This window comes from Scyliorhinus canicula, chromosome 2 (genome assembly GCF_902713615.1).
Source record: "Scyliorhinus canicula chromosome 2, sScyCan1.1, whole genome shotgun sequence".
Lineage (NCBI taxonomy): Eukaryota > Metazoa > Chordata > Chondrichthyes > Carcharhiniformes > Scyliorhinidae > Scyliorhinus > Scyliorhinus canicula.
In genome coordinates this window covers 63,540,679-63,553,923 of record NC_052147.1, presented here as the reverse complement: position 1 = coordinate 63,553,923, position 13,245 = coordinate 63,540,679, and the positions used below count along the sequence as shown (strand labels likewise).

Here is a 13,245-nt window from a genome sequence, read left to right as displayed (position 1 = left end):
CACTTTCCTGAAAAACACCTTGGGAATGAAGACTGGGAAGATTGGAAATACAAACAAGAACCTCGGGAGGACCTTCATCTTTACCGCCTGGACCTCCCCGCCAATGACAACGGGAGCGCATCCGACCTGCTAAAGTCTACCCTCATCTGCTCCCACCCTCGCACCACCTGAATGCCCAAGTAGCGAAAGCCTCCCCCCAACACCTTTAATGGCATCTTCCCCAATCTCTTCTCCTGCCCTCTTGCCTGGATCGGAAAGACCTTACTTTTATCCATGTTAAATTTGTACCCAAACCGCCCCAGGACCTCCCAAAAATAGTCCCACTCCAACCGATCAAAGGCCTTCTCCGCGTCCATGGCGACCACCACCTCCACCTCATGTCCCTCGGGGGCATCATATCACATTTCGCAACCTCCTGATATTAACCCTTCACGAACCCCGTCTGGTCCCTATCATCCCGGCACAATGTCCTCAATTCTCGAGGCTGGCCAATAACTTGGCATCCACATTTTTTTTTTATAAAACATTTATTGAGGTATTTGTGATTTTGTAACAATAACAGAAGTGCAAAGACCGTCTTCCTCCCTCACAGGTCCCACCTTTCTTACACACTAATCTAAACTAAACTAAACCCCCCACCCCCCTGCTGACAGTTAATTTTCTCTAAAGAAGTCGACGAACAGCTGCCACCTCCGGACGAACCCTAACATTGACCCTCTCGGGGAAAACTTGATATTCTCTAGACAGAGAAAGCCAGCCATGTCAGTAAACCAGGTCTCTGACTTCAGGGGCTTTGAGTCCCTCCAAGCTAATTGTAGCCATCTCTGGGCTACCAGGAAGGCAAAAGCCAGAACGCTGCCTCTTTCTCCTCCTGGATTCCCAGATCTTCCGACACTCCGAAAATCGGCAACTCTGGACTCGATGCCACCTTTGTTTTTAACACCTTGGACAAACCCCTGCCAGAATCCCTTAAGCTTCGGGCATGCCCAGAACATATGAACATGGTTGGCTGGTACTCCCGCACATCTTGCACACGTCTTCTATCCCAAAGAACCTGGTCATCCGGGCCGCTGTCATGTGTGCCCAGTGAACAACCTTAAATTGTATCAGGCTGAGCCTGGCGCATGATGTGGACGCATTGACTCTACTCAACGCATCCGCCCAGAGACCATCTTCTATCTCTCCTCCTAACTCATCCTCCCATTTGTGTTTCAGCTCCTCGGTCTGTGTTTCCTCTGACCCCAAGAGTTCTTTATAGATGTCTGAAATATCCCCTTTCCCACCCACACTCTGGAAACTACCCTGTCCTGTATCCCCCTTGGTGTTAGCAGCGGGAAGGTTGAGACCTGCCTGCGTATAAATTACTATTGGGCACCTGCGCCTGCAGGTACCTAAACTCATTCCCTCCCGTCAATTCAAATTTCTCCTCCAACTCCCTCAGGCTGGGAAAGCTCCCCTCTATGAACAGATCTCCCATCCTCTCGATCTCTGCTCTTTGCCATTTCTGAAACCCTCCATCCAGCCTCCCCAGGGCAAACCAATGATTATTGCAGAGTGGAGACCAACCAAATGCTCGCTCTGCCCCCACGTTTTCTCCATTGCCCCCAGACTCTCAGGGGCAACACCACCACGGGACTGGTGGAGTACTGTGCCGGCGGGAACGGCAGAGGTGCCGTTACCAATGCCCCTAAACTCGTGCCCTTACATGATGCCGTCTCTACTCGCTCCCACACCGACCCCCAACTCCCCCACCCCCCACTTTGCCTCCTAATAGTAATTACTAAAGTTCGGCAGCACCAACCTGCCCCCCCCCCCCCCTCCACCACCCCAGCTATGCTCCAGCATTCCCTTCTTTACTCGTGGGGTCTTGCCCGCACATACAAAGCCAGAGATCACCTTGTTTACCTGCTTTAAAAAGGTCCGTTGGCATCCACATTTAACAGTGAGATCAGCCTGTATGACTCTACTTATCCCGCTTCAAAATCAGAGATCGAGGCCTGCAATAGCGTCAGGGATGAGCACCCCTCACTCCCTTGCATTGTTAAATGCTCTCACCAAAAAGGGCTTCAGAACGCCCGAGAACTTTTTGTGAAACTCCACTGGGTATCCATCCGGGCCCAGGGCCTTGCCCGAATGCATCACCTCCAGCCCTTCCACCAGCCCAGTCCCTCCACCAGTTCCTCTTCTACCCTCGGGAACTCCAACCTCCCCAAGAACTGCCTCATCCCTTCCACCCCGGTTGGGGGTTCCGACTCATACAGCCTATTGTGGAAATCCCTAAACATCCCATTCACCCCCACCTGGTCCAAAACCACGATCCCCCCTCTGTCCTTCACTTTCCTGATCTCCCTCGCTGCCTCCTGTTTCCTCAATTGGTGCGCCAGCACCGGCTCGCATTCTCACCATATTTATACACCGCACCTCTTGGCCTCCTCAGCTGCCCAACCGCCTTCCTCGTGGATAACAACCTGAACTCCATCTGCAGTTTCTGGCGCTCCTTCAACAGCCCCACCTCCGGTGCTTCCGAGTACCTCTTGTCCACCCACAGAATCGCTTCCTCTCCATCTCCACCCACTCGGCCTTCTCCCTGTGTGCTCATATCGAAATAAACTCCCCTCTCACCACTACCTTCAATGCTTCCTACAACGTGGCACTCTCTACTACCGGAAGTAGTTGCACAAATAGTTTTGGTGTTTTTAAGGGAAAACTAGACAAGTTGTGAGAAAAGAAAGACATGCTAAAAGGCTGAGTTGAGTTAGAGACCTGTGTTATAAATAAAGAAAGAAAGACCTGCAGAAAGAAGTACTTTCTGAAGTCACTGTTGTAGCGCACGGAACTCATCAGCTGGTCTGCAGACAGCAGGATCCCACAGACAGTAACCTGATAAAGATCAGATTGTGTTCTTTTTCAGTGATGTTATTTCAGCAATATAGAGTGACCAAGGATCTGGGAATAACACCCATGCTCTTCTTCAATTATGCCTTGGGATCTTTTAAGTCAACCTGAGAGAGCAGACAAGGCCTTGGGGCCTCAATTTAATGTACCATCTGAAAGTTGACACATGCAGCAATGCTGCAAGCCCTCAATACTGCACTTGGGCATCAGCCTTGATGTTGTTGCCAAAATCTCTGTAGTGGTAGGTGAAGCACAGCCTTCTGACTCCAAGGTGAAAGTGTTACTCACTGAGTCCTTCTGCATTATCGGGATTCTATTTCATGGCTGCTGATTATTAAAATCACCAGCACAGAATAGTTCGGCCAAATAGACTGTTTCTATGCCGTATACGGAATACAGAACCCTGGTAAGCTGAAGACTGACACAGTGGAGTCCTCACACTAGTATCTTTTTCTGGGGTTACTGAATTTCCACTGTATTAACTAGGTCCTGGTTATACCCATGAGTGGAACCAAAAAAAATCACCCGCTAAGGGTTATAGGGCATAAGAGATAAGTTGAAACCAACACATAAAAGAAAACAAAATGTTATTTCACTGCTGTTTGTGAGTCTTGCTGCATACAAATTGGCCGACACATTTCTTTATACTAACTTCAGTTCAAATAAAACGTAGCTTTTTGGCTGTAAAGCATTTGACGACTTCCTGAGATCATGAAAGGGGCTATATAAATGCAAGTCTTTCATTCTTTATTCTTTTCGTCGATGATGTCAAGGGTAGTGGAGAAATTGAGCAGAATGAAGCAAGACAGCTCGGCACAATTACAAAGGATGTCATTTGTGACTTTGACAGTGCAGTTTCAATTCTCTGAGTTGGATGGAAGCCAATAGAAATGTAGTTGGAAGGGAACACTTTCTAATACTCTGAACAGCACACTTCATGTGGTCAGGACTTGGATGAGAGGGGATGCTGAAGAGAGTACCGAGCTTCTTATATATCAGATAACTGTAATAACAACCAGGCAGAAATGGGTGAGATATTGTTGAGTTGTGGGAATGTTGAGCAGGATGGAGGCACTCAGACAAGAAAGGCCACTTATTCTGCAAATTGTGCCCAGTCTACGTAGAAGAGATTATACAGTTTTACCAAGTTAGTGTGTACAAGTGTTTCTATATTACACACAATCATCGATATTGTGTATAATTTGCTTCAGTAGCAATTTATTTTCTTTACCCAATTTCGGGATGAGTGCCGCTGGCAAGGCCAGCGTTTATTTCCGATTCTCATTTCCCCTTGATCAGGTGGCAGTGAACTGCCTTCTTCAACCACTGCAGTCCATGTTGGGTTGGTACACCCACAGTGCTGTTAGAGAGTTACAGGAATTTGGCCTTGTGACAATGAGGAACAGCGATATAATTCCAAGTCAGGATGGTATGTGATTTGAAGAATAAATTGCAGGTGGTCGCATGCATCTGCTGCCTTTGTTTTTCCAAGTAGTACAAGTCACAAGTTTGAAAGGTAGCGGTGAAGGAGCCTCGGTGAGTTACTGCAGTGCATCTCTTAGATTAGTACTATTTGCTTGAAAAATAGCAACGGACAATTTGGATATTGGCAAATTTTAATTAGTCCGCAAGTAGAATTTTAAAAATACTTGTAGATTAATCACAAATTATTTCTTCAAAAAGGTGCCTTGGTAAGTAAAACACAAAAATTATTCTAAAAGATTAACACATTAGTAACTGTACACAAAATGCCATGTGTACAGTTACTAATGTGTTTAATAGCTTACTAACTCTAAATAGCTTACTAACTCTAAATAGTTTACTGACTTTGAATAGCTTACTAACTTTGAATAGCTTACTAACTCTGCATCGTTCACTAATGCTTAATAGTTTACTAACTCCTTATATTTGCCTTCTGCTTGCCACTTCCTTCTCAGCCGCCCTGCTTGCTGACCCTCTCTTGCTTTCTGCTTCTTCTTCCAAACTCTTGCCTTGAGCAAGCGCTCAGCAGTGGGGCAGCGAGAGGGGGTAAACCAGAGGGAGGGAGGGAACAAGAGGATCTGTGAGTGGGGGGGTCAGTGAGGGAAGCGGAAAGCAGGAGGGTCAATGAGTGGGAGGGAAGCAGGGAGTGGGAGGGAGCCAGAGAATCGGGAGGGTCACAGGGCTCCAAGCAGCCCAAGTGCCACATGGTGAAAACCGCCATAGCTGCCACCTTGCGTTAGTGGTGAAGCGAATGAATGTTTAAGGTGTGCATGGCATGGCATTCAAATGATCTGCTTTGTCTTGGACGGTATTGAGCATTGTGAATTTTGTTTGGGCTGTACGCATCCAGGCAAATGAAAGTATCCAATACATTCCTGACTTGTGGCTTGAAGATGACAGACAGGCTTTGAGTTATTTGTCACAGTTACTCACCTCCCTGAACTGCTATTCCAGCCACAGTATTTATATGGCTGGAATATTCCTGGTCAATTAATCCCCAGAATATTGATGGTGGGAAATCAGCAATAGTGATGCTGTTGAGTTGGTTAGATTCTCCCTTTTTGGAAATGGTTATTGTCTGGCATTTCTGTGCCTCCCACGGTCGATGATGTCAAGGGTAGTGGAGAAATTGAGCAGAATGAAGCAAGACAGCTCGGCACATTTACAAAGGATGTCATTTGTGACTTTGACAGTACAGTTTCAATTCTCTGAGTTGGATGAAAGCCAATAGAAATGTAGTTGGAAGGTTAGGTGGATTGGCCATGATTAATGGACAGGGTTACGGGCATAGGGGCTAGGTAGAGTGCTCTTTCGGAGCGTTGGTGAGACTCAATGGACTGAATGGCCTCCTTCTGCACTGTAGGGATTCTATGAATGAGTTCAAAAATACTGGTGCCAATTCGCAAGCCGATTTTTTTGCACTGTACCCGGCACAGACATTTTGGAGGAGGCAGTGTCAGAGCCTGGCATAGCTGCCTGCCCCCACAAGGGTGGTCAATTGGACCCATTAAGAGCCTTGATAACAGTCGGTAAAGAAGGTCGACTGGGAATTTCTAGTTTGCCTTCGGTTTGCAATGCAGTGGTCGGGATGTAAGCATCCCATACAGGCCTTGCATTCCTTCCCTGCTTACCTGGAGGTAGGAGTAACCAAATGCTGCCAAAGGTGGCCTGATTGCTTTTCCTATTTTCATTTTTTTTTTAATGCCGAGAAGACACTTTCATGTTGAAGCACCCTCTTAGTTACTTACACTTAGCGCAGCCACCTGCTTCTCTGAACCTGTAAGGCCTCTGATCTGCCGCCATCCATTTTCAGGAGCTTGCCTGCTGCCCTTAATTTGCCAGGGAACCTATCTCCTTGCCAAGAGGTGCCCCGGTCAAACTCCTAGCGACTGATTCCCTATGGGGACGGTTTCATGATTCAGTTCAGCCTCACCTCCTTTTCCCTACCCCCACTATAAAATTCAGCTTGTAATGCCTGCCTGAATTGTTCAAAGTCAACTTCTTTGGAAGAGGAGTCAAGTTATTTGCAAGCAAGCTAACATTTATAAATAAAAAAATAAAGTACTGTCTATATTTTTCTCTCAATCTGAATTTTATTCAAGACTTGCGTCCTGCATTTTGTATAATCATGGCACAGTCGGCATTAAGGCCAAAATCGGCAATGTCATCCTTACAGTTTTAGCAGCTTGCAAAGAACCGATGAGAGCTGTCAACATGGTACTACAAAGGTTGACATCCTTACTGTAGATTCTGGCACTCCTTTGACAGGCAAGGAGCTAGAGGTACAGTTGTATAAAACTATCAGCACAGAAATTATGCCCTTTAAAAAATTTGGATGCAATTGTATTTTTACGTCTGCATGAAATTACACGAGATACACTATATATTATTTGATTCTCACAAGCAGATTCTGTGACTGCCAACACAGACCCAGCTATAAATGTTGCAGACTGTCACATACTACCAAATTTTGAGAATCCTCATATTCGTAAAGAGTGAACCCATAATTAAGAAGCATTTAAATCTATTAAAACAAAACTATAATTCACAACATTGGTTCTTTCAAATCCATGTCAGCAATGAAATCTGTGACTAGTTCAGTGACCCTTGGTTAAAATTTCTGTGCATAGATTGCAAGTGAGGGCAGGATCAGACTCGATGGTCATGCCAATGCAGTTAAATAGCCTAATAGCATTCATCGTCAAGGTTGAAAAACTGGAGTATGTGGAACTGCACCCAACAAAGAAGCAAAAAGTGAATTGTCAAAGTGTTTAAAAAAAAAGATGGTTTGTTATTCTTAAAAAACTGACTACACTGTTTACATTAGATATATGTAAAGTGCAGGTTACCAGTGAAGAGACGTGCACTCTTCAAAGCAAATAGCTTCCGTTTTTTTATCTTGTTTTTCAGCTGAATGTTAACAGCAAAGATGGTACACGGTGTAAGTGTTGAAAAGCAATCATGAGGATTCTTTGATGTAATTTTATAGTGCTTCACATCGCATAGAGAAGGTAAAATGTATTAGAGAACTACTGGTATGAAATGTGACAAATCCTGGCGGGTGGGGGGGGGGGGGGGGGGGGGGTCAATTCAGAATTGAACATACAGTGGAGGTGAACAGGGTAGTAATCTCCATGGCAACTCACCAGATGATGCTGCAGAGATGTCGAGTCAATAGACTTGTGGTTGTTGCTCTGACTGGCACTCACACTCTATTTGAAAGAAAGGGAATCAGGAGAGAAAAATAAGTGAAACGTCATATCTTACGATCGGGTTTTTTTAATGAATTTGATTCCTGTCTCAATATGCTACCAGAGTTGAAAATGCTGTGAATATTTGAGACAAATCAAAAGGCAAACCTTAATGTCTTGCATACGAGATTGCCAGTGTTCTGCCTCCTGAAAGAGAAAGCATGATAACTGTGAAATCTCCTGCAAAACAGAACCATTTTGAATCATTTGCCCATCAGCGTCTGACTTCACGACAAAAAAGCAGAGAGAGCAGTTCGACTGCACATAATATGGTGCAGCGATTCTAAATTCCTGGCCCTTACAATTAAGGTAATTGGCATTCAAACACAAAATTCGAAGATTCACAATAAGAAAACCTCTGCTCACAATTCTCACATTGAAAAGAAGTAACTTCTAAGAGCCTCAAGGAGTTCAAATTTCTTACACCGAACAGGTTGCTGTCTTTAAAATGTCGTCTGCCTTTAATTTACAAAAATAAACAGAAACCACTTCCTTTTCACTATTCAGTAACAGTGAGCAGCAATCCCAATTAGCATTTCCATCTGTCTTGAAATGTGATGACTTTCAAAACCTTGCATGGATTTCTACCAAGTTTACTTCATGTATTCAAGACGCGAGTTTGATACCTGGCCAAACTTAATGATGTAATCATGGCATTCAACACTTTTAGGTTCCATTATGGTAGCTTAGAGATATTTATTATTGATCTGATTTGAAAACAAATTTCGGATCATAAAACCAAATTCAATAAAGTGTCTTTTGATGCAAAAAAAACACACGCATTCTTTGAGTTTCAATTGACAGATTAATCTCCTCCTTGACCTCAAAACAAATCTCACTGAGCTCAGAGTGCTCCTTTTTTTTTTAAAGAAACATCTAACTAATCAATGCAACAAATTCTCAAAATTCACTGCTGGCTCCATTTTGACATCAGAGGATCTGCAATCTCAAAATACTCCAAAAAAATCATTTTAGAATTCTATCCCTTTTTTCATAAGATGATGTTGACAAATGTTCAACTTGGTTATGCGAACATACTGGATGATAAAAGGTAGGCATGAGTTTGTTTTGCACATGTCCAAAATCTTTGAATTCAATTTTTCATGCGGATAAAATTCATAATATTTGTCGGAATCATATTGGGCCAGAATTAGAATGAATGAATCAACACAATCCATAGTGTTGGTGCAGCATGGTAGCATTGTGGATAGCATAATTGCTTCACAGCTCCAAGGTCCCAGGTTCGATTCCGGCTTGGGTCACTGTCTGTGCGGAGTCTGCACATCCTCCCAGTGTGTGCGTGGGTTTCCTCCGGGTGCTCCGGTATCCTCCCACAGTCCAAAGATGTGCAGATTAGGTGCATTGGCCATGATAAATTGCCCTTAGTGTCCAAAATTGCCCTTCGTGTTAGGTGGGGTTACTGGGTTATGGGGATAGGGTGGAGGTGTTGACCTTGGGTAGGGTGCTCTTTCCAAGAGCCGGTGCAGACTCAATGGGCCGAATGGCCTCCTTCTGCACTGTAAATTCTATAACCAGAAATATTGCCAAACTGAACAAACCAACATCTCCAGAGTGTTAACCAGGGAAAAAAACATTACTCCACAAGTTAATTCAACAGATTATGTTCTTAATAAAGGTTGTGAATGACTAAATACCTACCTGAAAAAAAAAGCAATGATGTATGTGATTAAGACCATGTATGACCTGAAAATGTGTGCAATTTACATTTATTAATATCATCCCACAGATTTGGGAGAGTGGTCTTTTCACTAGAAATTTAGTTTTCACAAAGGGAACAATAATCAAATACTAGATTATATTTTTCAAGAGTATAACATGAAGCATAATCCCAAAGTTCACCTGATACAGTTAAAATACCTGAGATCTTTGTGTGGTAAAATATATAGGATGATATCAGACGCTTGATTTTGTATCTGCTTTGGAACTCTCTTCTACCTATGCAGCAACCAACCAATAGCCCCGACATGATGCTTTTCACTACCCGCACCCTGCCCAATTTTATGTCATTGTTATCCCTATAAACTGCAAATGATTTTGTTATAACTCTGTACTCAAGTATCAGACAACCACTGCAGGATAGCATTTGTGCCGTCACATACTCAGGTCTGTGTTACCAGTTTTTTCCAATACATTCAAGTCATGATGCAAACCTTTTCCATAAACAAAGTCAAGAAGATAAATTATATGTGCAAATTAGAATATTCTCCTGCATTATAAATAAATCTTATCAAATAATATAACACAATCTTTCTTTCCTAATTAAAGATAGCCAGGAGATCAACTACAGAAGTGAACAAGCACTTTGTGAAGTTTTAGGCTTACAGCTGCATTATAGAGGCTGGAAATCTGAAAATAAAACAAGAATGCTGGAAACACTCAATGAGTCAGGCAGCATCTGCGGAGAAAGCAAAGTTTAATTAAAGCTAATTGTCATTAGTGATAATCAACTTACAACATTAACTTTCCTTTCTTCTTTACACACGTTAACTCATTAGGGGTGATTTTGAGAGGGCGCAGTTCTGGTGTGGGCCTCGATTTCAAGTGGGAGATGGGGGGGGTACCTTGAATGAGGCATCCGGGGAGATGGGGGGGGGGGGTGAGTATGGTATCTGTAGGGGGCATTAGTGTGGTGCTGTGGAGCAGGAGTGTGGAGTCTGGGAAGCATTAGCACGGTGTCTGGAGGGGACATGTGTGGCTTATGGGGTGGGAGTGGGGGGTGGGGGGAGAACGTGAGTGTAGTGTCAGGTAGGGGGGAGCATGTGTGGCCTTCCGCAGTTCCAGAATCTTTACTTTGTGTTTGTGCTGGGTTCTAAGAGGGGATGACGAACCCAGGTGGTTACTTTAAGGGGTGGGGGGGGGGGGGGGGGGGGGGGGGGGGGGCTGGGTCAGCACAGGGGCAAAGGCAATGTTCCTAGGTGGGGGTGGGAGTCATTCCTGGGCAGGCTGCCACTGGGGGAGACATTGATAGGGGATTATATTTTGCACCACGAGGGGAAAAGGACACTGAAGCTGAGAGAGGAACAACGCTACTAACATATCTTACCCAACCTCAAGCTGCAATCCACAGCAGTACGGCCCAAGCAGTGTCAAGAGCCCCCGTCTATGGTCTGAGAATCCTGGCTATCTGTGCCTCAGTGTACAAAATGCAAGGCTTGCCGCATCTCTGAGGGGGGATGCAGGTGATTGTTTATGATCAAGACAAGTTTAATCTGGAGACTTGATAGCCATCAGCCTGCCACTGGAGGCCTATTTTGGGTAAACCAAATAACCAATTAAACAAAATCAAATAAACTGAGGGACAAATTTAAGGGACAGCCCCTTCCTGCCAAATGAGGTCTATTTGGGGTAAATCAAATCATCAATTAAACCCTGCCACAGAAGGAACCTACTAGCTTATTAACATCTCGGAGCCTTCCTGGACAAGCCATTTGTGCCCAGTTAGTTAGTTGTGTGATGTATGATTCTGCCACTGATGGCACTCACAAGTTAACCCTTTCGAAAATGAGTCCCCGCCCTCCCCCCATTCATTGAAGTTCATGGTTTGCACTCAGCTTTCATGGAGAAGACAAGCCGAGATACTGCACCCAATACAAGAGGGAAAGGTTTCAGAGTTCAGCAGGCTGAACTTCTCCGACATGTGCTGTTGGAGAGGTGCTCTCGCTGGCCCCCCATCCTCACCGGGAGGTCTACACATAGGGCTCCTCAATTAACGCATGGGCCGTATGTTTCCGTTCTTTGAGTCCTGAGGGCCACCATGGGTCTCCAAGGTGGATGCCCATCTGTGGCCCTGAATTAGGTGAGGCCCGTGTAGGGTCCTGGTCAATGTGGGTGAGAGTAAGGGATTAGAGCTCAGTGAGATTGCACTCAATGTAGTGAGGGGCCATCGGTGGGATGCTCCATGGCTTGAATGGGCAATGGACTCCTCAGTGCTCACATTCGGATTCTTCCTTTTAAGGTACAGCAAATATACAATCATGGAGCTGGCAGTGATTCTGCTAGCCATGGGGCCGGGAAGATGATGCCAGTGTCAACATACGATTGCATGGAGGCTGGAACAGCACCCAAAGGAGGAAGGGGAGACAGGGCCTGCTCAGCTGCCGGAGGGTGTACCACACATAGTTGTCGCTTGGAAGTGACAACAGTGTCAGAGAGTACCGACGACAGATGTGTGAGAACCAATGCAGGAGGAGACTGCGGATGTCCCAGGGAATGGTCACCCACCTTTGCCAGGTTATGCAGGAGGTGGCGCCACATGGCTTGGTGGTCAGCCACTATCAGTTGACCTGAAGGTGACAACTGCCCTGAACTTCTATGGCTCGTTTCAGGGCTGCACGGGTGAACTTCATCGCATCTCCCAGTCCAAAACACACAAGTGCATCAGGGAGGTCACCAGTGCACTCGTCGCAAGGATGCAGAACTCCACAAACTTTGATCGGGACTAGGATAGCCAAGATGACAAAGCTATGGGGTTCACATACATTGCTGGATTTTCCCCAAGTGAAGAGGGTAACTGATAGCACACATGTGGCTTTCTGCTCCCCCTGGCATCGTGGTGGCTAAAAATGAAGTGCAAGGGATTCCACTCCTTGAATGCCTAGATCATCTGCGACAATGCCAGGCGTATCCTGCAGGTGTGTGCCCGGTTCCCGGGCAACATCAATGACAACCACATCGCTGGCCGCTCTCAGATCCTGGAGGTCTTTGAGGGAGCTCAGCAGCTACAGCTGGCACCTTGGGAACAAAGGCTACTCTCTCAGTATGTGGCTGATGACGCCTGTGTGGAGACCACAGAGTTAAGCAGAGGTGTGTTGCAATGAAGCTCATTCGCCCACTGGTGGAGCAGAAGATTGGTATCCTCAAGAAGTGGTTCAATGCCTACACTGGTCAGGGGGAACTCTCCAGTATAGACCCCAGAGGATTTCACACATGCTTGTGGTGTGCTGCACCCTCCATAACCTGGCACTCCAATGGGGAATGAAGCTGGCAGACGAGAAGATGGACGACAAGGAGGGCGCCTGGAGGAGACAAAAGAAGGGCCTCGGGTGATGGCAAGCGCTCAAAATGTGCACAGGGCTTGGGACTCCCTGATAACTTCTTGCTTCGAGGATGACCCAGACTAGGGTTAGCATTGAGTCCCACCATGGCGATTGGGCCTTCTTCACTTTGTGTTGTCAGTGGGACGAGACCCCTGACGCTGCAACTTCCATGGGCAGGGTACAATGCCCAAGGACCATACAACAGTCCTCCGAGTGCCGGATTCTTGGGACGTCCCTGCCTCCATCTGCTGTGGATGAGAGTGTGTAAACTGAATGCATGTTGGTTCAGATGGAATGTTGCCTGGTGGATTGTAAGTGAGAGCTGGGATGTTATGGCGACAGACGACACCGGGGGAGATGTTGGGACCCCGTGAGGTGGCAGTAAGATCTCAGTGGAAGTGTGATGGGTGTGTGAGTGGGCGCATGGTGACAAATTAGAAGGGTGACCTACCCTGGCTGCATGAAGGCGGTCATTCCCTTCTTCCTGCACTCTGTTTTCTCATCCACCTAACAATGAGCTGGCACTCACGAGCGTTGCTCCCGACTCCCATGCAGATTGA

The 13,245-nt window shown here is 45.8% G+C and overlaps 1 protein-coding gene across 1 annotated transcript in view; it reads right to left on the bottom strand.

Annotated features, from left to right (window-relative positions):
- kiaa0586 (KIAA0586 ortholog) overlaps nucleotides 1-13,245 on the bottom strand; it is an 818,517-nt gene that overhangs the window by 476,373 nt on the left and 328,899 nt on the right. Inside the window, exons 11-12 of the mRNA XM_038780001.1 lie at nucleotides 7,737-7,775; nucleotides 7,524-7,589 (exon numbers count right to left, since the gene is read on the bottom strand). Of these exons, the coding sequence (XP_038635929.1) occupies nucleotides 7,524-7,589; nucleotides 7,737-7,775 (105 nt within the window). The remainder of the gene's footprint in view (nucleotides 1-7,523; nucleotides 7,590-7,736; nucleotides 7,776-13,245) is intronic.